Below are 26,105 nucleotides of genomic sequence, written 5' to 3'. Positions count from 1 at the left end.
ATATCCTTAGTGTTCATTTTTACCTCAGTGCTACTTTCTTGACAACAGAAACATATTCTTTGACAACTGTGTCATTCACAGTTCCACCCTCACAGGACACTCAGAGGTTGGATTTTATTTATATAAGAGGCAAAACCAACCAGTATCCAAACACACAAGCCAAATTATTCAGGACAAATATTGATTTTGTCACAAAACAACACACAACTTTGTTCACTCGCATGTTTATTTCTGCTCCAGTGTTACATACTGTATTATCAGCATCATCACAATCATTTCATATTTGCATGGTCTTACTTTCAAGCATTCTTGTTGTGGAGATGGCACTCATCACAAGTCATCCAAACTCCCATTTTAATCATTTGTGCGTATGTAGCGGATAAATATATACACTGTGGAAATCTCCACACAGAATCTGATTCTTCTGTTTTGCTTCAAAAATAAAGATGTGTGAGAAAATGGGCACAATGGTAACACTACAATAATATATTAAAAGCAGTCTGATACAGATATTAAGCAAAAAAAGATTCCGGGATTCACTTGATTCAACACCAACATTATGATGCATTTAATTAAAGGTTGTTTTAATGGCTTCATTTCATTTTGTTCCATATCAGTGACAGGAGTCTACTAAATAAACTAATGTACTACCTTATATAATTAAATTGTTTGTACAGTCTTTGATTAAAGGAATAAAAATTAGGCAGCAAATGTATTCTCTAACAATTCCAAACATCCAGAAAGCAGAATTTGATTTTGTTTTTGCATCTACGTATTATTCCACATACATATAACTCAAGTATTTAAGTTGTAAATGAAATGTGTTGGAAGAGCATGTGTTGCACTCTTCACCTATTGCTTGACTGAAAAAAAAAAGTTTTTAGATGCATCGCGGCTCCACACAAAAGGCTCAATAACTAAATGAGAGCTGTTAACTGGTCTGGAAACAGGCACATAGCATTGTGATTACAGGATAAAAGCAAGGTGCATAGAATACAGAGCATGTCTTTGGTATATTGGGGACAGTGGGGAAGGGGGAGGGGTGGGAGCAGACGAACTCTCTGAACTTTACCAGAGATACAAAAAAAAAAAAAAAAAAAAAAAGGCATAATTGAAAATAAATAAATCCGGCTTCTTGCAGGGATTACATCAATATCTGCAGGAATGCCTCAACAACCCAGTGGGAAATAGTCAAAAGGCTGGAAAGAGCAGTGCGCACACAGGAAACGTGTAAATACAACAGGACGAGTGAAAAAAAGAGAAACACCACTGCCTGCTTGACGGCTGACGTGATCGCAGTAACAAAGAGCGCTGGATGGCATCGGTCAGTCAGCTGAAAGTACTTCAAATTAGGTTACAGTCTGAAGATTTCAGTCAAACATACGTCCTTCAATGTATTTAATGTACAATCTACTACCTTCAGGTTCACAGCATGTATGACACACATTATCACAACAGGTGACTCAGACTCTAGATCTAACACCAGTACTAATGTGTGTGTGAAGGCTGAGACCACCCAAAGTCTCATTTGGTCTCCCTGCATAATGGAGTTAGTGACGAAATAGTGACCCACAAAAATATGACTTTATCTTTTGGAATATGTAGAATCAAGCTGCCTTCTTTCTGCAACAAGTATAAAGTAAGTCAAACTATTATTGTGCGTGATTAAAAAGGTGTTGTAGTGCTGCATTATATCAAGGCAAAACACAGGACTGTATGTCCTAAACACTTTATGCTGAAAGTCTACACTCAGGGAGGAGATAAAACATGGTGCTATGTGTTTAAATTGAAATAAAGTGAAGAAATAATGAGTAGAAAAAGTAAAACGCAATCCAGTTTAGATGTGACGAATAACAAACAGAGCTACTTCAAGATCTGATGTTGTAACAGAACATTGGTACACCTATTTTAAAAAAAACCTGGACTTGAGGGGGGTGGGGGGGTTAAACAAAAAAAAAAAGGTGAAGCCACATTTAATATTCATGAGGCACATGAAAAGTGCAACTATTCTGATGGCTGTGGAGTGATAGGAATGTGTGTTAATAGTTCTTTATAAATACACAGTGAAATAAAACAAGCAAACAGCATCCGCATTCATAAAATACAAGCCTTGGAAAGCTAACAAAATAAATAGAAAGTTCCAATATTAAGAACTATAAACATTATCTGAGGCGACTCACTGTACTGGTTACCAGATGTAGAAAAGGATTTGAAGTGCTGTTGGCTGGTTTGTTGGAGGAGGAAGAATATGACACACCAACTCTTCAACATCTCTTTATGAATTGTCACCTTTGTGGTGTAACCTTGCCACGTCATCCTACGTTGAAAACCGAACCAGGCTAACACATGGAAAGGCATTCTGGCACACCTCCACCACCGAGACTTCCTTGTGAGGTAATAACACATGGCATTTCCTCATGTTGGAGTCTTCTTTCTGTGTTTCTGTCCTTTCCAGTCAAGGCGTGGGCTGCTCCGTTACACTTCCTGTTACAATGGGCCAGGTCCTGCCTCTTGCTCAAGGTGCTGCTTTGTCAGAAAGTACTTAAAGAACTCATACACTGACCAGGCTATGGCGGTGGAGGGCATCTGGTATATAATGCGAGCTTGGACCCCTTTGAAGAAGGCTGGCAAGCCACCAAGACGGTACACTGTCCTGAAGGCGTTAGCCATCCCCGTCAAGTGGCCACTAATGTTTACAGAATTGAGCGCTACGTTCTCTTGTGTGTTGAGCAGCGTCTTACAAACATCGAGAGGAGTGGTAACGGCTGCAGAAACAGCTCCCGCTGCTGCTCCTGACACTATGTGGGTGCCAGGATGGTAGTGTCTGTGCGGGTTTAACTGTTCCTGCATCAGCTCGTACGTGATGAAGTGGACAGCCTGAAAGGGGATGTTCATGGTCAGCTGTGTGCTGTAGCTGCGATAAAAGGCCCCGACGCCCTCCGTACGCGTTACTGTTCGAACGCAGTCCAAAAGACCCCGATAAGGAGAGTTGTACATCTGCATTCTTTGCTTCACCACTGTGTTGGCAAAAGGAAAATCAAAAAGAAGATACTGCATTAGCTTCATTTATTTCATTTAAATATATCCAAGTCACTTTAGAGTAATTTCGTCTAGTCTTTCAGTTTGGTTTCACTGCTGGTTTTACAAATGCAAGAGTTGTTTTGATTTTATTGTGAGTTTTACGGTTAGCTTTTCTGGTATTCTGAGGGGTCTTGATCTTTAAAGCAGAAAAAGTCTGGATGAAAGTATGGGTGGCATCAAATATAATTCCTTGCACACTGTGAACTATGAATATTGGGGAAAACAAAGCTGAATTTAACTGCTGTTCCATTTTGTTTTTGTTCATTTTGCTTGGTTCATTGAAGATTTTATTTAATCTTCATATTTTTTTAAACTAATTTTAGTTTTCTTTTTTCACAAATACTTCTGCCTTAAGTTTTCAATTTCTTTAACTATTCCATCCCCTACAACAACATTCTTGACAGCTTATAGTCAAAACTCAGAGCTGTTGATGTACAAGTTTTATCTCCTTTCTTACCTTCAGCCGGATTCATAACTGCATCATGGAGAACAGTGGCCAGACTACCTGCCATCCCTGGTTAAAAAAAAGAAAAAAAAAAAAGGGTCATGATATGTCTGTACTCTGGTGACACAAGACAAGACAGGGCATTTTATCCAGGCGACATTAGACATAGAATCCCATACCATTGGCTAAATGGCTGTTGCCTCCACTCTGAATGACTTCACTTAAAGAGCGTTTGACGCGTTCGTAGCAGGCGAAGTAGAGTGCATGTGCAGGTCCTGCTCCCAACATGGTGATGTTGAGGCCTCTAAATGGTCTGAAGATCCCCTCTGTCCGGATGATCCTTTTCAGTGCTTCATACACACTCTTGTACTGTGCGTTCGGGTCCGGCTGCAGGCTCTGCATCCTCGTCTTAAAGACAGACATACACTGTAAGCTAAGAACACTGCATATTATTAGCTTTGGTTGGAAGTGAGTGACTATAGGTGTCTTGAGGTGGGCCACACTGTGATCTCTTGCTGTAACATTTCCTGTATAGCTGTCACCTTTAGTGGCGTTATGAGCTCAAAGCAGCACTGAGTACTTGTTGGTCCTTGTCAGAGTGACGTGCATCTCCAAAGGCTGGTGTGGGAGGCTATGGCAGCTCTTTGTTTTACTCCACCATGCCAAGTTATCTGGATAGCACAAAGCATGTTTTTATTTGTGAAGAGATCTGGGTCTGGTTCAGGGGATAGGCCGAGTCTATCTTCCTCAGTATGTTCCCTTGGGTTTCCTTCCTTTAGTTTAACAATAATATATCAATTACATTTCCGTTTGATACAGATTTGGGAACTTGGAGACACAAAACCTGGTAGCTAAGTTTACATTTTAAGTTTGTATTACTGAATTTGTCCTCTATGAATCACATTGTTCTGCTACAGACAGAGGCAATGGTAAGAAATTTCAATATCAGCCAAGTTATGGTTGGCAAATTTGACAACTAAACCTCAATTCAGTTTGAGTTTAGTAAATACTGTGGTTATTTATTATCCATTGTATGCATACTGTGTTGGCACTGAACATCAGCAGTACATCAGTATATGAATCTTAGGCCTTACTGAATCATGCAGTTTTGAGCATTTTTATTTAGACATGCCATAAAAACTGGAAATGCATCATGTCTGGGTCTATGATGACTAAAAGAACCTGTTACGACAGAGCTGTTTTTTTTTTTTTTTTTTTTTTTTTTTTTAAATCAATCAAATAGATACACAGCGGGAAAAAAATCCAGAATTTTAAGGGACCAACTTCATACAAAAATCCAGGTTCTTCTTTGAGTCTCAACTGATTTAACATATTGTTTCTATTTTCTGTTGTGGTCTACCTCCAGCAGTTCCGACTCTGTGGTGGTTTACTAATCAAATAAACAGCAGAGCAAACATTTACACACCCTTATTGGTAAGGCGGTCTCTAAATGTGTACCGGAGTGATAAGACCACTTCCTTACATTAGTACACACCACTCCCTGGGTCCCTGAGTCCTAGTTGTGGCTGATGCTGTATCTTAGAAAATGAGATTTAGTTGACAGTTCAAGAAGTCTATTGCCACTGTGTCATCAACTCTGTAAATCAAAATAAACAATCTAAGATGCACTGAAATGTACATACTTAGATAAGAATTTTCTGACCTGATAGTTGTACCTGATGGCATTGGGGGTGTGTACAGTTATTTAAATTACAACAGAATGAAACGTTAACCGCAGCAGATTGTCTTATCTTATTTTTTATGATTTAGTGACATGTAAAAAACAAACAAACAGGTTTTGTGCCATCTTCAGACACTCATTCACTAGAAACTCATCGTAGTGGAAGGTGCCTGTGAAGACTTAAGAAACCTTAAAAGGAAGTGTCGACAGTGGCTTGTGTAATAAAGCAGACAACATAATGACTTTTTTATGCAGTATATGCCACATGTAGATTTTTGTTTCCAACAAGCCGAATGGTCGAAACAAAACTACATTGTTCAAAACAACAGCTAAGTAGAAGACAGAGGATTGAAGGGGCAAAGTTCATGGCCAAACTAAAAGTTTTCCATTTGTTTAGTCAGTTCTTGAAATGCCTGAAACTAGCTGATGATTTAATTTAGTAAACAAATATCTTTACCAGCTTCAAAAATAACTCCTCGTCCGTCATTATAACTTCTAACTGATTGGAGAGCAAACTAGTTTTCTAATTTGCCAAGCAACAGTGATGCAAGTTGGCTTCAAGGACCATCTTGCTGTGTATTTGTAAACTATAGATGTCCAGTCAAATTGCTAATCATTGACTTTTTACTCAGTGACAGCAACAAATGCAGTCCGAGTTAAAATTTGAGCTGAAAATGTCCGTGTGAACACACAATGTAATCTCAGTTATTTGAGCCTTAACTACAAACACCAAAACCAGCTTTGGCCTTGGCTTGATTTAGTTTTAACAAAGTCAGGCTACGCTTATTTTATTTAGTTATTTTACTTTATTGGTTTATTTAATAGGGACCATGCATATTTATGAACACTGTTGTACAAAAAAATACACCCATGTAAATATGCCAGAATTAGTAAAAATACCTACTTTTCATCCGCAGTCCCTAGGCAAGTGACAGAACAAGACATAAAATAGCCAACAACTGACACAGCACTCATTCACTATAAATTAAAAAAAGACAAAAAAAAGATCTGAATGGGGTCAAAACATAAAGAATAATGACTTTATTACTAATTTCCCTTATATTTTTAAACACATTTTAATAAACATTTGCCAGAACTATGGCTATTCATTTTTCTAACCTGACATGACCTATCACAACCTCTGCTGAGTAGACAAGTAACCTATGAATGGACGCACAAGTACTCTGGGACTACACTGAGGAGTTCAATAACAAGATAAGGGATGATTTAAGATTGTTTTTCTTTATAAAGGCTACATAAGTCTGCAAATTTTAAGGATTCGAGCCAGTTTAACATCTTATATAGCCAAACCAGGCGCTTGACCTTCACTTATCCTAGTTAAGAACAGGAAAAAGTTGATCAAGTTTTCCCACTGTGTGAGAAAAACCGACCCTGAGACTCAAGGATGGATTATTACATAAAGCAAAATGACCTTCTGATTAAAAAACTCACAACTTTACCCTACCCATGATTTTTAGAGTGACTTTGATCAATTAAGGTTACTTTCCATTGGACACTCAGTGTTCACCGTTAGCAAAGTTCCTCAAGACATAAGCGAAGGACAGCAGAACGGTTTATGTCGATTTTTTTTAGCTAGCACAGGACGTTTTTGACACGATGTAAATAATGCTATCTTGCGTAACTAGTCTGTTGAGTCTACTTGTGGTGTGCGTGCTTGTAAATTAGCTAACACTGAAGCTAACTAAGGATGGGCAGCTTCAGCGTCCTCCGGCTAATGTTGGCTAGCAAACGAGACTCAGTTGTAGCTGTGTAGCTGGTAAGTGAATGAGCGAAAGAGGAGCCACAACTGAGCTGTTTGTGTCCGTGTGTGTGTGTGTGTGTGTGTGCGTTACCTTGACAGAGTCCACGGGGTACATCACCGTGTGCTCCAGAATGCCAGCCACGGCTCCTGCTGTCATGTGGGTCGTCACTGAGACATGAGGTGGCAAGCTCTCGTAGTCACCATCACTATTAAACGGCTCGTCGTCTTTGCTTTTGACCTGCGACATCTCAAGTGTTGCCACCACACGGTCCGAGCTCAACTCCATGCGTGGTGAGCTCTCCCAGGTGATCCTGTGTTGAAGATAAGTCTCACAGAGGCATCGGCGGCATGTAGACTCACAACATCATCACTACTTGCTGGAGTTCCAGCGCCCATTCGACGTCAACGGCTAGTTGAATATAAGCCAATCAGATTACGGATACACACAAATGGGGCGGAATTTCGTTTGCGACAGCCAATGAAAAGTTGTCCTGTGACACTTCAGGGTCCTGCTGTTGTAGTTCAGTCCATGCCTGCCTTTGCTTCAACTGCTGACAGTTTCTGAATGGGTTTGATAATTTGTAATCGCACTTTTCTGCCTGAACAGATAAATAGGTTTGGTCCCTTTATCAAATAGCATCTGTTCATTAACACCATAGAGACGACAGATATGAAGACATAACCCGGCCCTGAAGCCTCCCAAGTGTTTAGTGTAACAGTGCATCTAAAGTTAAGAATGAAATCTATCAAAAGAAGTGCAATGATGAATTTATTAGGAATAATTAAAAAGACATTTAAGAGTCTATTTAACAATTTTAAGATTTTTTTTTTTGTTTGCTACCCACCAGTTATTGTTGTTATTTGCACTGTCAGAAGAAACAACAATGTTTCAGCCTGTGTATTTTTGTAAATACTTTGCAGAATGACATTAAAGGCATCTTGAATCTTGCTTTTACAAACACTCACAGTTTCACAAACATGGTTTAAACTTATTCTGAGACTAAAAGAAAAAATCAGTGAAGATCTCAACTGAAAAAAAAAGTGTCATGGACTAGGCTTAATCCAAGTCCAGAAAATACTGTCTGTTAAAACTAAATCTTGGTATTACATTATAATATACTACAACCACTCTTGTCCTGAAACTGAAAACATATAGCTTTATTTAATATGTGTTAAAGTGAACTGGAATAAGTGCATAACATTTCCCTCAACTATTAGTTAAAGTATGACTGTACCTACTTTATGTCATTCACATGATGTAAGATGCATTTTATCTATCCCGTCAGGAAAATGTTATCATCCAGTAAAATAAAACAAGCAGTTCATCCAAATGGATGGATGGATGGATGGATGGATGGATGGATGGATGGATGGATGGATGGATGGATGATTTATTATTTGAGTCAACACTTGCTGTAGTAAATGATAACACATATACTAAGCCATAGTAGTAGTAAAGTATCCCATAAACCACTGAAGTTCATATGTTCCATGACTCATATTGTCATTATTGTCATACTGTAAGTAGCATGTTTATAGAAACAGTCATCTTAATTAATTAAGCCGACTGGATAACTACACTTTTTATTCAATACATCTCGTATTGTAAATAATTTAATGTGTGTGTGTGTTTTGGCAGTGTTGCCCTGTCTCTTGTTACTGGCCAGAAGTTTAAATTACACCTTGAAATAGAATTGAATGAGTTGGATGTCTGTGTTTAGGATATAATCTGATTCGTTTATAATAAAGACCAGTGACACAGAGATGACAAATTAAAGGAAAACCCAGTAAAAAAAAAAAAAAAAGGTGTTTTAAGATTTTGGTCCAACCAAACAGCTTAATGCACCTTGGCTCTTAGTCTACAAGTCTGTGAACTCTTCTTAATATCCTCCAAAAGGTGTTCCCTAATTTGTGTTTTTGTGATGATGATGATGATGATGATGATGATGATGATGATGATGATGATGATGATGATGATGATGATGATGATGATGATGATGGTAGGGATCACTAACACCTTGGTTTCATAGGTGTCCATCTGGGTTTAGATCTGGTGATTGCAAAGGCCAAAATATATGATTCCTAGCATTTCATATTTATCAAACCATGTCTGAGGCCATTATCATTCAACCCTTAAAGACTGCAACCATCTGCAGCTAAAACACTCTGCTGTTCTAAAATAACATTTGAGCCACTAACTTTTTCAATATGCTTAAAAAGTCAAGTAAAGTGGAGATTCTCAGCTTTTTATCTGGACACTCATAGTCTAGTTTCATCAGGGTAATCCATCTGAGACAGTAATTCTTCTTTTCATTAGACCTTTATTTAACCAAGCTGGTCCCATTGAGATGGAGGGGGTCTCTTTTTCAATGAAGACCTGGCCAAGACAGCAGCAGTACAGTCACATAATTACAGTTTACAATAATAAATGCATTTGCAAACTCAGAAAAAAACATATACAGTCAGTGAAAACATTTACAGACCAACAGCCTTGATTCCAGAGATCTGACACTCTCTATAGAATCAGTTAAAGGAATCAGTGTTTGTAGATGGAGACTGAAGATTGTTCCAGGCATTAGGAGCTGAAAACCTAAAAGAATTCTTTCCTAATTCAGTCCTTATCTTTGGAACAAACTGTTTCAGAGTGTTCATTGAATGGAGACTTTAACTCCCACGATTCCAGGTTAACAGTGAACATAAATAACAAGGAAGTCTCTCTAAAATTACTTTGCAAATTAAAACATCCCAGTGACTGATAATAATGACCAGCTGACTTTTCTGTAGAGAACACAGTGATGAGAGGGAGAAGCACAGTTGGTCATGAATGTCAGACACTGTCCAACAGGTGAAGGGAATGGGCAGGTGCATTCATATAAAGCAGTGTTTTTCAACCTTGGGATTGGGACCCCACATAGGGTCACCTGGAATTCAAATAGGGTCACCTGAAATTTCAAGTAATTGATAAAAAAAAAAAAAAAAAAAAAAAAAAAAAAAACAACTTACCAATAAAAGTATATGGTGATTTGAGACAATCACAATCCATAAAAGACAAACTCTGAAGCTGAAACTGAAGCACCGTGGTACTGTTTATCTTTCAAATGTTAATCGTGGTTGGTTTAAGATGCTGCAGCTCTTTCATCCTACTATATAATGCATGTTCTGTGTCCAATCAATCGATGTTGCAGCACAGGAGGGCATTTGTATGGATTTTCCTCAGCCTTCACAGGCCCAATCACCGCCAAACTCGCCAAATGAATAGAAACATTACCTGACTATCTACTAGGCACAATTTTATGTCCGTATTCAAATGTTGTGAGGTATGCTGGGCAATTTTAGTCTCTCTACTTTGAATTCGTAATCCCTGCCGCCATACTCCATTTTCAGAAGTGGTTATGCTGCCGTTCATGAAATTTCTACTGCTACAATGTAAAGGCTGCAGTTCACTACCGCATTATGAATTTAATCATGCTTGACAGGCCAAACAAATACATGCTCCTCCCTTCATGGCTCACATGTTGGTTCAAATTATTACCTGCACATTGCATGATTAAATGGTAGCTTACAAATGGATAGTGGTGGCAGACAAGTTCTACTTATCATGCTATTGTACAATAGCGCCACGGTTACAATGCCGCTAGTAATTCATAGTTTGAGTTCTTGTTTGTTCAGTATTAATTGTCAGCCTTGTAAATACAAACTGGACTGACTGTACATATCCTGACCAAGGAAAATAAAATTCTCACTTTGTGCAGTAATCTACACCTGGCTTTTCTGCCTCTGTCCATACTTATATGCATTATATAGACTAAATGTCATCTAAAATTAACCTTTATTTGAAACATAGTATAGCAAACTATTACATCAGGGGTGTCCAATCTTGGTCCTCGAGGGCCGCTATGTTTTAGATGTATCCCTCTTCCAACACACCTGATTCAAATGATAAGCCGATGGGCAAGCTCTGCAGAAGTCAGATAATGATTGTCAGGTGTGCTGGAAGAGAGAAATACAGGGGTTGGACAAAATAATGGAAACACCTTAAAAAATCAACAAAATATAATTTAATATGGTGTAGGTCCGCCTTTTGCGGCAATTACAGCCTCAATTCTCCGAGGTATTGATTCATACAACTTGTGAATTGTTTCCAAAGGAATTTTAAGCCATTCTTCAGTTAGAATACCCCCCAACTCTTTTAGAGACGAAGGCGGTGGAAATCGACGTCTTACTTGAATCTCTAAAACTGACCATAAATGCTCAATAATGTTGAGGTCTGGGGACTGTGCCGGTCATTCAAGATGCTCAACTTCATTAGAATGTTCCTCATGCCATTCTTTAACAATTCTAGCTGTATGGATTGGGGCATTATCACCTTGAGGTGAAAGTGTTTCCATTATTTTTTCCAACCCCTGTATCTAAAACATGCAGGAGACCGGCCCTCAAGGACCAGGATTGGACACCCCTGTATTACATGATCAAAAACAAATTAATTTTTAGCAAAAAAATGTCTCCGTTTTGAATGTCTGGGGTCACCAGATATTTGTGATGTTAAAATGGGGTCATGAGCCAAAAAAGGTTAGGAACCACTGATATAAAGTATGTCTGCACTTAACAGCTTTAATGCCTTCAACTCTCTGAAGAAAAATTGGATATGGACAAAAAATTACTTGTAATCGAATGGAGAGTCAGGGACCACAAGCATTCATCTGGTTCTTTTAAGGTTAATTTGTCCTTACCCATCAGATTCTTATCTCATAAATCCATTTATTTATGAGGACAGTGAACATTAGCATTAATATTTCTGTAAATGTACCAGAACTAGACAGTCTAAGCCTCATTTGCACACCCATGAATGTTCTCCCATTAAAACAATAAAATGCATGCATCAGAAAATGTTTGTGTTTATACGTGTTTATTTTATGTTTGAATACAATATTTTAAGTATTTATTATATTATTTTATCATGACAGACATTCTAATTACCTTGACTAGAAATGAAATGAATGGGACTTATCTATTCACTCTCCTATGTCAGTCACCATTGAATGAAACACAAGCCCTACACACCAGGCCCTGTGCGGTGCCACAGTGGGCGTGCCAGTGAAGCAAAGCACTGACATGTCAGTGACTCAGCATTAGACCAGCGTGTGTCTTAAAGAGACATTTGTTTTAGTGGTATTCTTAAAGTGTGTATTCACATGTTCAATCTGGAAACTAGAGTGATGGCTAAAACTGACTGTGAAAACAATGTACAGTCCCATCTGTGATAATAATGTGTAACATTAATTTAGAGTGAAGGTCTTGAATACTACCCTGTACAGACCTGACAGGATGAGCCTACCTGTTCCCCATGCAGAGAGCATTAAGTATTAACATGTCCCCCATACAGAGCTCCTCCCGTAACTGTCTCATCAGTGTACATTTGACTAAATAATGTGTTGATAATATAACGTAAAACAAATTTTCAGCAGTTACACTAAAAACAGCCTTAGAGAATTTATCATTCAGCAGTTCCATTACATAACTCATGATCCTCACGTTATAGCCTCTTCTGTCTTACAAGTGGTGCAGGTGAAAGCAGGGATGTTTCTACACATAAATGAGGTCTGTGAGCATGTGGAGATTTATCCTACAGAAAGTGTCATGTTGGGCTTAACTTGAAGTAGTACAAGTTCAAGTGTAAACTCTGAAGCCACTTCTTAAAGATTTACTTCAAGGAATCAACACAAGTTTATTCACCTCTTTGTGAAATACACAACCAGACATATACCATAAAACCTTTATTACTGAATTGTAACATCTTAACATTTATTTCGCATTCATCTGTGCAAACCATGTACATATAAATAGGCCGTGTGCTCACTTAAATTCCCCTCACAGCAGTGAAGTGACAGCTTCTGAAAATGAAGCCCAACATAAATAACCTTGACCATAATATATCCATATCCAACTAGTTTTCTGGATAGCCAGAATTTTGACAAGAACTTCAGCAGGGCTTTAAGAGACATCAATACTGTAGAAAACAAAAGAGCTCGTGTTTTGGAGTGTTTCCCAACAGTGACAAGACATACAGTATATTGCACTAGTAGAACTATTAAAGGCTTCTTGTCTTGCAATTATAAATATGAGGCAGAACAATTTGGGAAAGACACGCACACAGAAAAAGATCTTTCCTGTTGGATAGTACTGAACATTTTCCTTTAAACTGCAAGACAAAGTGCTCCACTTATTAGAAATTGTATTGCATTTGAGGTTTTTGTAAAAATGGTGAGTGTGATTTAACAACTATAAAAACCAAAAGACAAAGTTATGATCATGCATCTAAAAAGGTAAATAATAAGCCAAAACCCCACACATAAACACAGATCAAAATAACTTGCTACTATGATGGATTTGAGGATTTGTAAGATAAGTACCATTACGTTTGTTTTGTAAAAACAAACTGAAGACACATAAAGGAAGCTGCCATGAGAATGTGACAAAAGAGCATGTGGCAGGCAAAACATACAAAAAGACATTTTAACTTTCTTAAAGAAAATAACTTAAACACTCATATTCTAATGGCTCAGTTAAGCCACAAACTCTTCCTCATTTGTCCAGATCTCAGTACCAATTCTCTGCTTTGTGGACTTTAAATCCAGCACGTAGTATGGACACAGTTCAAAGCCCCGTTGAAAAAGAAGATGAGCCAAATAAGAAAATGAGTGTGGCTTTGGAAAGTCAGGCGTGCTGTCCAGACTTTACGCTCTACAAAGTTTAGAGGTTGATAGGGAGCGTGGGTGAGCCAAGGCCCTCTTCCAGCCACGGTACAGAGGAGGGGGTGCAACGCTGTGCCGCTCGCCGATGGATGCGTCGCAGTCGCAGTAAGTACAGCATAATGGACAACAGCACAATGAAGAAACAAGCCAGGAATAAGTAGTGGTTGTTGACAAAAGAGAAACTGTGCCGCCAGTGGGAGTGTAATCCTTTCAGGCTTTCTTGTTGGATGTCCCTAAAGGATAAAAAAGCGCATAGTTTTGGCACAGGGATTATTTTCATGGATCATGTTTGACCTAAGGGAGCATAATGTGATTCATTATTTAACATGCATCTCAGAGCTATTATCAGACACAAGTTCAAACTCGCACGTACAGTCTTCGTCAAACAGGTTTTTTGTTGGTTTTAATAAGTTCAATTTAACACTCATTTAAGATTTATTTAACAAAATTAAGATCCAGTTTCATGCCATTGCTTTAGGGCCAGACTTTCTCGATGCTCACAAAGTGAATTTAGAAAACACTAGATGAGGTAGGCAGGTACTTGCTAGTGAATCTTGTGCAATTCTGTAATATTTATATGCAAAGGCCCTAACTTGAGTGCCTGTTTTTTTTTTGCACAAGGTATAGTGGTTTTCAGGTTCATAGTTTTCTATAGGCTTCTACCAAGAACAATAAATAAATGCATACATTTTCTAAAAGACTAATAAAAATCATATTTACATTTTAAGATGAAAATCAAACATCTAATTGGACCACAGATTTTTTAAGGACCTACAGAAATTCTTTCAAAGTCAGCTCTATGAACAAAAACTTTTTTTAAGTCTGGAAACATTGACGTAATTTGTCCTCAACTTTTTCTTACCCCCAATGTCAAATGTACATGAAAGTCTATGTAAGCCTTACTCTGCTCTCATGATCAAAATAAGAGTGTGTGCATAACAAATATACATTGTCTATGTGCTTCATCTTAAAAAGACATATTCTGGAATTAATTTAACCTTCACCAAACATCTCTTTGGCCTGATAACAGAAGTCATGGGACAGACAAATCAGTCTTACCTCAAAGGCAAAAACCGTGTTCTGTAGAGTATAGCTCCTAGAGTCCACTGGACCTCTTTATCATAGACCAACAGGGCAGTCTTGAGGTTTTTGTAATTAGTTGGAAATGAAAAGCCAGAGTGCAAGACTTCATACATCCATGCAGATTTAAAACACTGATACCTGGAAAATAATGACATCAATAATAAAAACACTTTTCCAGTAAATCTAAAAGCCATGTTTGACAGTCCTGTTAAACAAAAAGCTTGAATTACATAGGCTTCTGATAATCTTGTAAAGCTTACTTGAGTCTGTGTAAATCAGCATGTGAGGCATACAAGCCAGAGTCAAAGCGTTCCCTTAATGTCCTCCACTGGGTGGCACAGTAACTCTGCAAATGGAAAACTATACCATTAGACAAACTTCTTCCAGAATATTATCCTGAATCAATATCAGTATTACACTAGCAAAAGTCAAAGGGGATCATCTTGCGGAGGGTAAAAGTATTTACAGAACAGGAAAGAGTCTTTGACTAAGTGACACACCCTAATATAAATGAATCAAGACCACTGCAAATCAAAAGAAAGTATTTCTGGAAGACCTTATCACAAACATATTTTAAAAGAGAACAGAGAGGATCCTTTAGTTACAACAGAATAAAATGAGAGCAACCAGGTGATGACACATCCCTTCATAATGTTAGCCTAGTTCCACTGAGTTTGCCCTCTGACAACAGAGCAGTCGAGTAGTTTTTCCAGTCGAGTAGTTTTTCCAGCCGTCAGGCACATTCCATTGCATTAAGCTAATAAAAGCAGCTTTAATTTACAGAACACGTGTTAGAGTGAGGAATTATTTACCTTGGCAGCCTGTGAATACTTAGAAGTATTATAGTCTCCACCCATACGCAGTACATCCTCCGTACAGTAGTAGAATTCTGAGAACCCATAAAACTGGCTGTTGCTGTAGTCGATAGCAGGCTGATAGACACCACTGAGGGATGTTTGAGTCTCATTGGTTCGGTTGAGGAATGGCTGAAGGAGCTGTCGACACTGGTCAAAATCCCCTGTGCCTCGTAGATGCAGCTTCTGTGTAGATTGTCCAATTTCATCCTGCAGGTCTGTGGGTAGGCAAGGGTCCAGGAGGGGGGACTCCGTTGTCTCTCCCACATGTTGACCTAAGAGCCTGGGTAGAATCAATAGAACCATGTATGTAACACTGCATATTCACAGACCTGGTCGAGAAAATAAAACAATAAATCATGTTATTAGCTCCATTTATTGCTCTCACTTGTTTCGAGTTGCAGTGTTTCTTATGAGATTCTCTTCATATCTTTGACGTGCTGCATTTCCTCCAAAACCCAAGAAAGTGGAGACATAAACACGGTAAACATGCTCTGTGCGATGTGCATCACAGCCCAAGTTGAACTCAGCCAGTAAATTCTTGGCAACTTCCTCCTAGAAAAAAGTAAAATAAATAAATAAATAAAATTAGCCTGGAATACATAATACTTTTGCATAACAGTAGCATTGACAAGCATTACTAGACTGCCAGAGAAAACGACTGAGGCGTAAGGCCTTTAACAGTATAGTTATTTAAAGACTAAGATCTAAAAACATGAGGAAGAAGAAGCAGAAAGTGCCTAACAAGATGACAGTGAATTAATGAGGGCAAAAAAGCTGTGGGAACACAGTGGAGGTTGCACCTACACTACATCAGTAACTACACACCAAGAGAAATCCATTCTAAATGCATAACTTCTACTGGGTATGACCGTTTTCATTCTTAATCCTGCTACAGAATCATGCAGCAGGCTTACAGTGATGAATGTGAGAGCAGATCATCTCCACGGGACAAAAATGGTGCATACAGGTTTAACCAGGGAATGATAGAAGTTTGGAGGAGGGAGAAGAACAAAGGGTGAGTGACAAAAAACAAAGACAGCACAAAACAGAATTGGTTGTGGATAATAACCTGCTGTGGAGAAGCAAAGCTTACAGTTTTGGGCACTTCATATGCGATCTGTGTGGAGACACCGCCCATATCCAAGACACCAGCAGTCCTTTTCCTGACCAGCGCCTCCTGCTGATCATTGCCTGGGACGTGCACCTCCACGACAGCCTCCCCATCTTAAAATATTAGACAAGACAAATGTGAAAGGCAGAGGGGATTTTTTAAGAGATTAGTGTGAGTTTCCCTGGCAGATTTAAGTCCCTTTAATTATCTTTGACTTGCTTTTTCTTCTTTTGCAAAGTTTAGTTAACATGTTGTAAAAGAAAAACTGAACCTAAGAATCTAAAAAAAAATGGCAAGTTTAAGTTTGCTTGTCTTTTGTTTTAACTCTCACAATTACCATGATCTGATGACAGAATTTATACGGACAAACTGAAGAGCAAAGTAGCACGCTTAACACAAGAAACAACTGCCTGAAATTATTTTTACTTGAGTCCTTACCATTGTGCACATGGTCAAATCTTCCAAGGACAAAGTTGATCCCAATCCATGCATAAACACCTAAATCATCAGAGCAAATTTGAGGGTTATTATATAAACTTTTACTAATATTATACTGCACAGAAGAAAAGCTTTCAGGAACAAATTAAAACCACTGATTTAATTATGTTGCAACATCCATGTCTTAAAAAAAATAGGAACAATGATGATTGTTTGCACTGTACCTTCCTGTTTTCCTGATATCACTTCCACATGAGAATCAGAAAAGAGGAAATTGAAGTGAACTGGAATATCTGTTCGCAAATCCTCAAGAAGCGCTTCTTGTTGACTGAGGCCAAACAAAAAGAAACTTTATAGTATAGGCAATGACCCTCAGGGAACAGTGTTAAAACACACTATGTAAACAATATCTCAAGTTATATTTATATCTGAAGTTGTACCTTTCAGGGAGGATTCTCATTCCTGCTGTGCACAAAATGTACAGGGGTGTTTCTTGGTGCTTATTTTTGGGAATGTGCTGGGCTGCAAAGCTCAGCAATGGATAAATATAATCACTGGCTTTCTCTGGTGTTTTAGCCAGTTCAGAAATACCTAAAAGCCAGAACACAAAGAAAAGCAACCATATATCAATTATACAATAAGCTTCTTTCTTATATTATAATTTATTGTCTCATTAACGCTCATAGACAAGCTCTCAATTTTTATTCTTCACATGATAACTTACCTGGCTTTATCTTCATGACCACTGGTTTGCGGTGTTGATCTCTCATTTGCTGGATATCCAGAAGTTCATGTGGGTTACCATTGTGCCGGGGCCAGCAGTACACAAACACCCTGGAGCCACTGCTGCCACAATCCACCACCAGTCCGTAGTTCAGGTTGGGGTTGCTTGTATCAGTCGCATCTACATCAGTCACCCTTGCCAAGTGCCTTTAAAACAAGAAATGTTAAAGCAGATATAATGTCATAGATGTCAAACAGAATACACAGGTGTGGAGGGCCTCTGATAGTTTACCTGTGAAAGTGGTTTTCCTTTCTGATCCAGCTGGCATGGCCTTTTCCAGTGACGAGCAGCAGGTAAAGAAGTCCAATGAGGCAGAGCACGAGGCCGATGAAAAGCAGCTGTCTGAGTGAAGGTACCAAAAGCCGAGGGAGAACCTGGGAGGACAGGCTGAAATGCCATGAGGCTGGGAAAAGGCACGAAAAGCTTATCCTGTCAACAGATAAAAACAAGCAGAGGAATTACTTCTCAGTGACATGACAATAGTATGTGAATATCACCACGCCTCCACACATACCAGAATACCTACCTTCCCATGATGCAGATTGTCTACCAGTTGATGCTTTATTTAGATCATATTCATCGTCAATCAGTTGGCTGACAGAGGGAGCGGCTGATTCCACGGCCCCATCCCGTTTGTGTCGGTTTTATTCATGACCTTTAAGGAAAATACAGTTTTGACATTCTTCAGCTACGTGTAAATACAACTTTACAGCCTACACGAGAAAAGGCCTGACATTTAGCTGGGAAAGTGCTGTGGTAACATGCATTTCACTTTTTTTATACTATCAATGTTTTATGTGGAAAAAAGGCACAAAATATTAACAAAAATCCAAGCGGAGTGAATAAACTGTTGCTAATAAACACTAGCTTAGGTAGTAGCTAGGTAATAACCGTTAGCTACAGCTGGTTAATGGTTAAGTTAGCTAACAAGAAATTGACATAACGCTAAATTCACACCTCGTCAGTTTCACCAGGATGGAATTAAACGTACAAAGTGTCAAACCGATTATTATACTTACTTTGTAAGACGTGAAGACAGCCCCTTCACCGGCAAATGTGTAATTTGAGGGCACCCAGATGGTAACCGCTGGCTAATGCCGAGCGAGTATGTGGCAGGTCTCCGGTGTGTGACGTGTTGTCTCAACCGGGGTGTGTTTGGTTTCTGTCTCCGTACAACCCGGATAAAAAACCACAGAACAGGTAAACCTCATTCCGCCCAACATATGTCTTCTTCTTCTGTTAAATGGCGACCTGTAGGCAGTAGTGAGAGCAACATCGCCACCCTGTTGGTGGAATGTGATCCAGGAGAGACACACATAACAGTTATTTAATTAATCAGGGATGGCCCACGGGATGAATTTATGAAGTACAAAAATTACACAGAGAAATACATAAAAAATATTTTTCAGTTCTAGGTGACTGTTACTATATGTTTTGCACATGCGTAAATGATAAGCTGAGGCATAACATTTTTAAAATTCACTTTTCTTAATTGCTGGTTGTTCATGTTCACATGATGTGTGAAATAATATTTTGTAAGTGTACACATTTTTACAACATAATTTTACTATTTTTGTATTAAAAACAAAGGGGGAAAAATTTGTAGTTCTCATTATTTATAGGTTATAGGGTTATAGGTTATGTATATTAATTCAATCCACTTTTTAATTTTCCCAGTGAACAGAGGTTATTATTTTACTGGTCTGGCCACTTGAGATCAAACTGCCCCAGAACTAAAATGAGTTTGACACCCATGAACTAGATCAAATACCTGCAACTCCTTCACCCAAGATTAAACAAATCTATCATATATACAACTTAGATTGCATTTCTGTTGTGGTAATCCAATTATTTCTTTCGCTATTGTGAATTATCTCACATTTCAGACATTAAATCTATGGAAGTCATGGTGATACTGCGCAGTAGACTACAGAAATAAAAGTCAATAAAACATCTTTTATTGAATACATGGTATTTTCTGTTTAAGCCATATCAGTCCTGAAAGCAAATACATATCAAAGTATAATACTTTACATTACATTACATTGTACAGAGTATGGTGCATAAGTATTAAGCAGGCTTTGTTGTTTTGAAGGGTTGTAATGAGCAAGTGTCTTGATTTCAAACAAGATATGCGTACAGTGTACAATAATGAAATACACACATACACACAAAATATTTACATAGAACTAGACCATTTCTGCTGGTCAAGTCAGTATTTAGTGAGGTCTCCATTTGTATTTAGTAAATCTTAAACTCTCTTGGGTCGACTGCCTGGATGTTTTCTTAAATAATCTTGCGTAATATTACACATTTTCTGAATGTCTCAGACACTTTCATGGTCTTTTATCCTTTTCTCTGTCCAGATGATCCCACATAGTTTCTAAAATACTTAGATTTTGTTTCTGAAATTCTTCTTTATTTTTTAACTCTGTTTACATATAGGCTGTATATTCCAGTTGCACGTATACTACTAGAGAGAAAAATGCATATGTCTTGTCATATTCTTGCTCAAACAACAAACCTTACAGGGGCCTAAGACTTTTGCACAGGACTGTATGTAGTATTGATAATATTCCATGAGTGGCCCTGTTACGCAACAATAATATTATAAACATATAAAAATATATGATAACTGTTGTACTTTCTTAGATAAATTGTAAATATTTCTATAAAGCATGATAGCTCTATGTTCATTTAAGGCACTGCAGGGTAAATTTTGCATATGTTTATGTAATATAATCATTTTAAGGACGTGCTGTGGTCCTGTCAGTGCAATAAGCCAGAAAGATACACTAGTCTGTGGAGCTGTAGAAGTAAAATTTCCAAATGCACATAGCTGCTTTCATAAAAAAATGGGTAATAATCAAAATCATGTTAAATTAGTGCAAATCTACTAACTTCATTTACAAGTTTTTATACATTCAAAGCTAACATCAACAATCAATGTGGATGCTCCTTGTCTGGAACATGACCCTACACCCAGATAAGTTTAACTTTACTTAACCTCTGGCAGCCTATAAAGTGGAACTTACTGATATTCCAGCAGTAACTCAAGTCTACAACCTTCAAGCTCCTGCTCTGTTGTATTATGAGTTTTACTGTATCAATCATCATATCTGATCGTGTCAGGTTAAGGTGTTGTACACGTCCTAGTGTCTGAAAAGCTTGAGGATCTGCATTTAAACGGTAGCGCAAGTAGAACGGATGGAGTAAATCCTTAAAAATGCAGTCCAGAGGGCAGGGTACGGAGACCAGTGAGATCTTCTCCAGCAAAGGAGAACCAGCCAGGAGGCACTTGAGCACCTTTTTCCAAGGACAACCAGGAACTGACAGGCTTCATCTGGCTGTGCTCGTAGGAGAAACTTCAGAAAAAAAAGGGATATAAAATGACAAGAGACAGGACATTTTAATTCATTTAAAAATTACAACATGCAATTGTGCTCTTCCAAACAGGATCTTTTACTACTATTATTACTGCTACTACTACGGATATTTTTTCTGCTTTCTAAACTACTTCAATTTCAGTTGGATAAAGACATTTTGTTGTAGTACAAACATCATTTGTAGGGAATTAAAGCTCAGAACTCTGCTGTGTAAGTTATTGTACTATAACAGAGGTCTTACTTTAGTGTGAGAGTGGAGAGGTGAGGCAGGCGAGGAAGATCCACATCATCATGCCAGGCCTCCACATCCTCCATGTCTTCTTCTTCCAGTACCATGGTAGGAGGGTCAGCGGTGATGTGCAGATTTCTGAGTCTAGGACAGACCCGGATGACCTCCAGTAGAGGGGTGTGATGACTGGTTTTCACCCCTTCCAAGGTGAGAGAGACCAGGGACGAGCCAGTGACATCAATAGCATGAAACAGAACCTCCATAGGGCCTGAGTACTGTACTGAGAGGCTCTGCAGCTGGCCTGACCAGGTCTGGAGCCCTCTCGCTAACAGAGACCCATTTCTTCTTCTTGTTCCAGCATCATTACAGTCATCAATGTTCACAGATATGGTGCTGATGTCTGGACATAAACATCTTAAACTATCCAGAGAATCACAGGACAAGCCCTGGACCTCCCTTAGCGCCAGGGTCAAGCAGTCCTCACCTGATCCCCTGCCTCTTTTGTCGTCTGCTTGCTCATGAAAGCAATTTAGCTCTTCATCTGTTACTGCATCTTCCTCACTCTCACTACTGTGACCCTCAAACAATACCTTCTCCTCCTCCTCTTTATCTGTTGTGGCTGCCTCCTTCTTCTTCCAACTACCCATATCCTGCCTGTGCCTGCACTCTTTCCACACTTTCTCCATCCGAGGAACTCCTTCTCTGTCAGTGAACTCATCCATCTGGTCAAACTCTCTGTGCAGGATAAGAGAGCAGGCCTGTCCAATACCCTCCAAAGCCACCTTCTCCAAGTCGGGCAGTGTGAGAAGGAGGTAGGTGGCCATTGCTACAGGGTCTGCCTCTTGTTCCCCAAAACCAATATCCAGCGCCAGCAGACTTCGGAGGGGGAGAGGGGACAGGAGTGCAGAAAAGGAGGAGGTGGAGGGGTCAGAGCAAGAAGGGGAAAGAGAAGATGATGACCCAAATGTGCTACCAAAAGATGAACCAGAAGGACTGCTAGATGACAAGCAGACAGCTCCACCTCCAAGAACAAGTAGTGCGGCAGGGGAAAGGAGATGGCAGCGGGACACATCTAGGTGGCGCAGCAAACGGCAGTGCTCAGCAACTACCCTGATTACACAGCTGTCAGAAGGAGTCCCGGCCAGGGAAAGCGAACGCAGAGATGGTAAACAGCAGAGAGTTTCAGACAAGGCTTTTGATGGTAGTTGCTGGGCTCCAGATAGGTCCAGACAGTAAAGACCCTGAGGTGAAAAACCGAATACATAACAACTAGGAAAGTGGAATTGTAGTTGACGATTAATAGGTAGACAAATAATTGTGATTTAAATTTACAATTTGAAAGGCTTTCTATTATTGTGTGCCACCACTAGCAGAATAGTACAGCATATAGTGGTTGTATATAGCATATAGTGTCATAAAATAGTTTATAAAGATACAGTACTACTACTTTACTGATTGCCTTTTAGGCCTGATAAACAAAAAATACAAAGTGGAGATTTGACAAAAGTAGCTTAAACAAACAAAATCTGTTACTGAAATATACAAATAAATGACTGGTCATGTTGAAGGGCTACCATGAGCTAACATTATGGGAGTGCCAGTCAACTCTTAAACAGTGTAAAATGACATGGAACTTAAGTTTAATTTTTCTGTTTTTGAGACCGTTATGATGGTGCAAAATAAATGTGGTACCATACTGTAACTCAAAACCAGTAACTCAGATACATGTGTAATAATAACTGTGACCTAAGGCCTATTTACAACACCAAAGGTGGACATGAGGTATAAAGGTTATCAACAGAAAGTCATTTGAGAATGTACTGGCAAATAACAGCATGTGAATGGAGGAAGTAATTTCTTTCCAACCTGGCAACGTGCAGCAATCTGGGCACAGAGTGCAGAGGTGACCAGACCAGGACAGCCTTCTAGAGACAGACTGCGGAGCTGTGGGACCAGGAGGAGATGTAGGGCCGGTCGGGATAACTGTTTTCTGGAGCACAACAGCAACGTTAACTCTTCAACCAGTTCACCCGCTGAAGGAAGGAAAAGGAGAGGGAAAAAGTAAACAGACGCATACTCTAATGGAAGCAGACAATATCACAATCTAAATAATTCACCTAAAGTGGAGATATACAAAAGCACATGCAAAACATCCTCTCAATAAACTCAAAACAATGCCTTACAAATAGACTTGTATTACATAAGGCATGTATGTATAAGGTAAAACTGTGACTTAGACACATCTGACCTTTTTAACCTGTTTTTGAAGTTCACAACAAATCTGGCAAACTCACGCAGTAAATTGAAGGGCCCCATGATGTATCTAAATGAAACCCGGTCCAAGTACTTTTCAGCATAGTCCTTCACCCACACCTCCTTCATGTTGTCTGCCAGACTGAGCAGACACAGCCTGGTCAGTGATGCTACATGACCATCTTCATCTCTCATCCTGCGGCTCCTCAAAAACTCGCCACTCCTCGTCTTTTTCTGTCTGGGCTCAAGGCCCTTTTTGCCTCTCCCAAACAGAGGCATTGGGAGCTTCTGTGCTGGAAATATGAACACATTTTTACCAGATTATACCAATAGACCAAGTAACAAATCACTTTTTGACCTGATTAGTCAGAGGTGAAAGTCACTGACAACCACAAGGATCCTCATTCCTCATTCTTACCATTCCAACACAGTGAAAACCAAAGTTACCTTCCGGCAGCAATTATTCAGCTATTATGCAAAACTACACGTGGGAATTATTGATTTTAACATTTTCTTATTTATGGATTACTTTTATAAAAGACGTGAAACTGGAGAGTTAGCTGACTGAACTGAGAGAGAGAGAGGACAGGAAGGAGGAAAAGTAAGAGAAGTATTTCTATGACACTTACCTGTCAAAAGAAACAATGTTTAGAGATATCAGATACATATACTGTGTATTTAACAGGAGAGCCGAAAAATGTGTGTGCAAAATGTGCTACAAGTAGTTAGACACGATTCTTCTCCTTTATAACACTTCCTCATTCCAAAGGGAATGTTATTGCCCTGCGTACTGTTTGTCAGGCACAACTTCCTGTCAGGCTGACACGAAAGAAACCTTTAATTTTAGCTATTGAGTAAATAGCCTGCAAAAACAACTGCATAATAACGGATTAGAACATAATTTGATTGGTGTAAAGACAGTGTACAGTCTGAGGGAATTTTCAAATCCTGGAAGACAAAATTTAGGGCACTCTTTTACCATATTAATGTGTAAAAGGTCACGTATGAGAATACTGTACAGCAGGGGTGTCAAACTCATTTTAGTTCAGGGGCCACATACAGCCTAATATGATATAAAGTGGGCCAGACCAGTAAAATAATATAAATAATAAGATAATAACTTTTGAGTGAAAAAGTACAATTCCATTATGAAAATGTTTATATCCACGAATTGTACTCAAGCATAACATGAACAAATATGAACAACTTGAACATTCTTAAGTAAAATAAGTGCAATGTTAACAATATTATGTCTTTGTTTATCATTTATACATGTGATCCACAATTTAGAGATCACAGTGGACTTAACAATACACAAAACATCAAATAACAGGTAGAATATTATATTAAAATTCCACATACTTCTCCTAAGAGATTTCAGGTTATTCACATTTTTTAATTAAAGGCTAGTCTGTAAATGTAAACATTTGTGTAATTTTACTTTTGTTACACTAAAACAAAGAGAAAAATTTACAGTTTTCATTATTTATAGGTTATTATGATATAATTTTACTGCTGTGATCATTTTTAGATTGAATTGACATAAAATGATTTTAACAGCCTTGATTGTTAATATCTTCAGTGTAATTTTTGCATTTCACAAATTCAGCCCAGCAGCCAGATTGAACCCTTTGGCGGGCCGGATTTGGCCCCCGGGCCGCATGTTTGACACCTGCGCTGTACAGTATTTAGGGTTTGTGCATTCTTCAATTATCTATAGATTTTTAAAAAGTATTTAGGATATGTCCCGCTATTGCATAGCTTTAGTAAGTAATTGAGACATCATTTCCTGAGTTTGATCTGCACAACCTTTTGTGGTTCAGAAGATTTATTTTCAATGTCAGCTTTAATATCTGTCTTCACTGTTGCTGCTGCTCATGCTGCTGCTACATACATCATCACTTAAACTGTTCTGTTGCTGCATACTGTGTAATTTTGTACGTATCAAGAAGTTATTTTATAATTTGCATATTTTATGGTAATTTTTATTCTATTCTATTTGCCTTTTATATATTTTATTTTATTTTTATGTCTTTCTCATGCTACAAACACAGAGACCTGGGTAACTTTATTTCATTCTATCATCTATCAATAATTGAATGACACTAAAACTGAGTCTGAGTCGGAAATGAAAGATGTTTTTCACAAATGTTTCATCAGCTTTTTTCATGTGATCTCCACTGATCAGAAAGTGGTTGTTCCACAGCAGGAATATTTACTATTTTTATGTAATCGAGAGTCTG

General features: G+C 38.5%; 3 protein-coding genes across 4 annotated transcripts; all 3 read right to left on the bottom strand.

Annotated features, from left to right (window-relative positions):
- Window positions 1-720: 720 nt before the first annotated feature.
- slc25a37 (solute carrier family 25 member 37) lies at window positions 721-7,371 on the bottom strand. Its single transcript, XM_030144355.1, has 4 exons — window positions 7,061-7,371; window positions 3,706-3,934; window positions 3,539-3,595; window positions 721-3,017 (listed from the first exon to the last, which is right to left on the bottom strand). Exons 1-4 carry the CDS (start codon window positions 7,253-7,255, stop codon window positions 2,488-2,490), a joined length of 1,011 nt encoding a protein of 336 aa, XP_030000215.1. The 5' UTR covers window positions 7,256-7,371; the 3' UTR covers window positions 721-2,487.
- A 5,357-nt stretch (window positions 7,372-12,728) lies between these two features.
- On the bottom strand, window positions 12,729-19,226 carry entpd4 (ectonucleoside triphosphate diphosphohydrolase 4). Of its 2 annotated transcripts, none has more exons than XM_030143582.1 (13): window positions 19,014-19,226; window positions 18,521-18,649; window positions 18,226-18,423; window positions 17,935-18,140; window positions 17,651-17,801; window positions 17,435-17,538; window positions 17,211-17,270; window positions 16,731-16,885; window positions 16,047-16,213; window positions 15,617-15,941; window positions 15,065-15,150; window positions 14,781-14,942; window positions 12,729-13,954 (listed from the first exon to the last, which is right to left on the bottom strand). In XM_030143582.1, the coding sequence occupies exons 2-13, from the start codon at window positions 18,526-18,528 to the stop codon at window positions 13,720-13,722; spliced, it is 1,857 nt and encodes a 618-aa protein (XP_029999442.1). In that variant the 5' UTR covers window positions 18,529-18,649; window positions 19,014-19,226; the 3' UTR covers window positions 12,729-13,719. The 2 variants fall into 2 exon arrangements, with proteins under 2 accessions (XP_029999442.1, XP_029999443.1); XM_030143583.1 differs by having other exon boundaries at window positions 16,755-16,885.
- Window positions 19,227-21,078: 1,852 nt separating this feature from the next.
- On the bottom strand, window positions 21,079-24,620 carry LOC115425109 (uncharacterized). The gene is made up of 5 exons (XM_030142464.1): window positions 24,492-24,620; window positions 23,904-24,155; window positions 23,476-23,642; window positions 21,622-22,850; window positions 21,079-21,359 (listed from the first exon to the last, which is right to left on the bottom strand). Exons 2-5 carry the CDS (start codon window positions 24,139-24,141, stop codon window positions 21,215-21,217), a joined length of 1,779 nt encoding a protein of 592 aa, XP_029998324.1. The 5' UTR covers window positions 24,142-24,155; window positions 24,492-24,620; the 3' UTR covers window positions 21,079-21,214.
- Window positions 24,621-26,105: the final 1,485 nt, after the last annotated feature.

The sequence above is a fragment of the Sphaeramia orbicularis genome, chromosome 9, assembly GCF_902148855.1.
Source record: "Sphaeramia orbicularis chromosome 9, fSphaOr1.1, whole genome shotgun sequence".
Lineage (NCBI taxonomy): Eukaryota > Metazoa > Chordata > Actinopteri > Kurtiformes > Apogonidae > Sphaeramia > Sphaeramia orbicularis.
The sequence above is the reverse complement of the archived record's forward strand: the minus strand, read 5'-3'. Positions and strand labels throughout refer to the sequence as shown.

Bases quoted from the DNA above. Each gene is read 5' to 3' on its own strand.
- entpd4 (XM_030143582.1), bottom strand. The intron at 16,214-16,730 runs GTTATTATCCAC...ACTTTTTTCTAG, and splicing joins GCTTTGCTTCTCCACAGCAG to GAGGAAGTTGCCAAGAATTT. The intron at 15,151-15,616 runs GTAAATAATTCC...TTCCATTTGCAG, and splicing joins AGTATTCACAGGCTGCCAAG to AGTTACTGTGCCACCCAGTG.
- slc25a37 (XM_030144355.1), bottom strand. From the start codon at position 7,255: ATGGAGTTGAGCTCGGACCGTGTGGTGGCAACACTTGAGATGTCGCAG. The intron at 3,935-7,060 runs GTAACGCACACA...TCTGTCTTTAAG, and splicing joins ACCCCGTGGACTCTGTCAAG to ACGAGGATGCAGAGCCTGCA. The intron at 3,596-3,705 runs GTATGGGATTCT...TTTTTTAACCAG, and splicing joins CAACAGCCATTTAGCCAATG to GGATGGCAGGTAGTCTGGCC.
- LOC115425109 (XM_030142464.1), bottom strand. From the start codon at position 24,141: ATGCCTCTGTTTGGGAGAGGCAAAAAGGGCCTTGAGCCCAGACAGAAA. The intron at 23,643-23,903 runs GTGAGTTTGCCA...TCCTTCCTTCAG, and splicing joins GGGGCCCTTCAATTTACTGC to CGGGTGAACTGGTTGAAGAG. The intron at 21,360-21,621 runs GTAAGACCTCTG...TTTTTTCTGAAG, and splicing joins CTCTCCACTCTCACACTAAA to TTTCTCCTACGAGCACAGCC.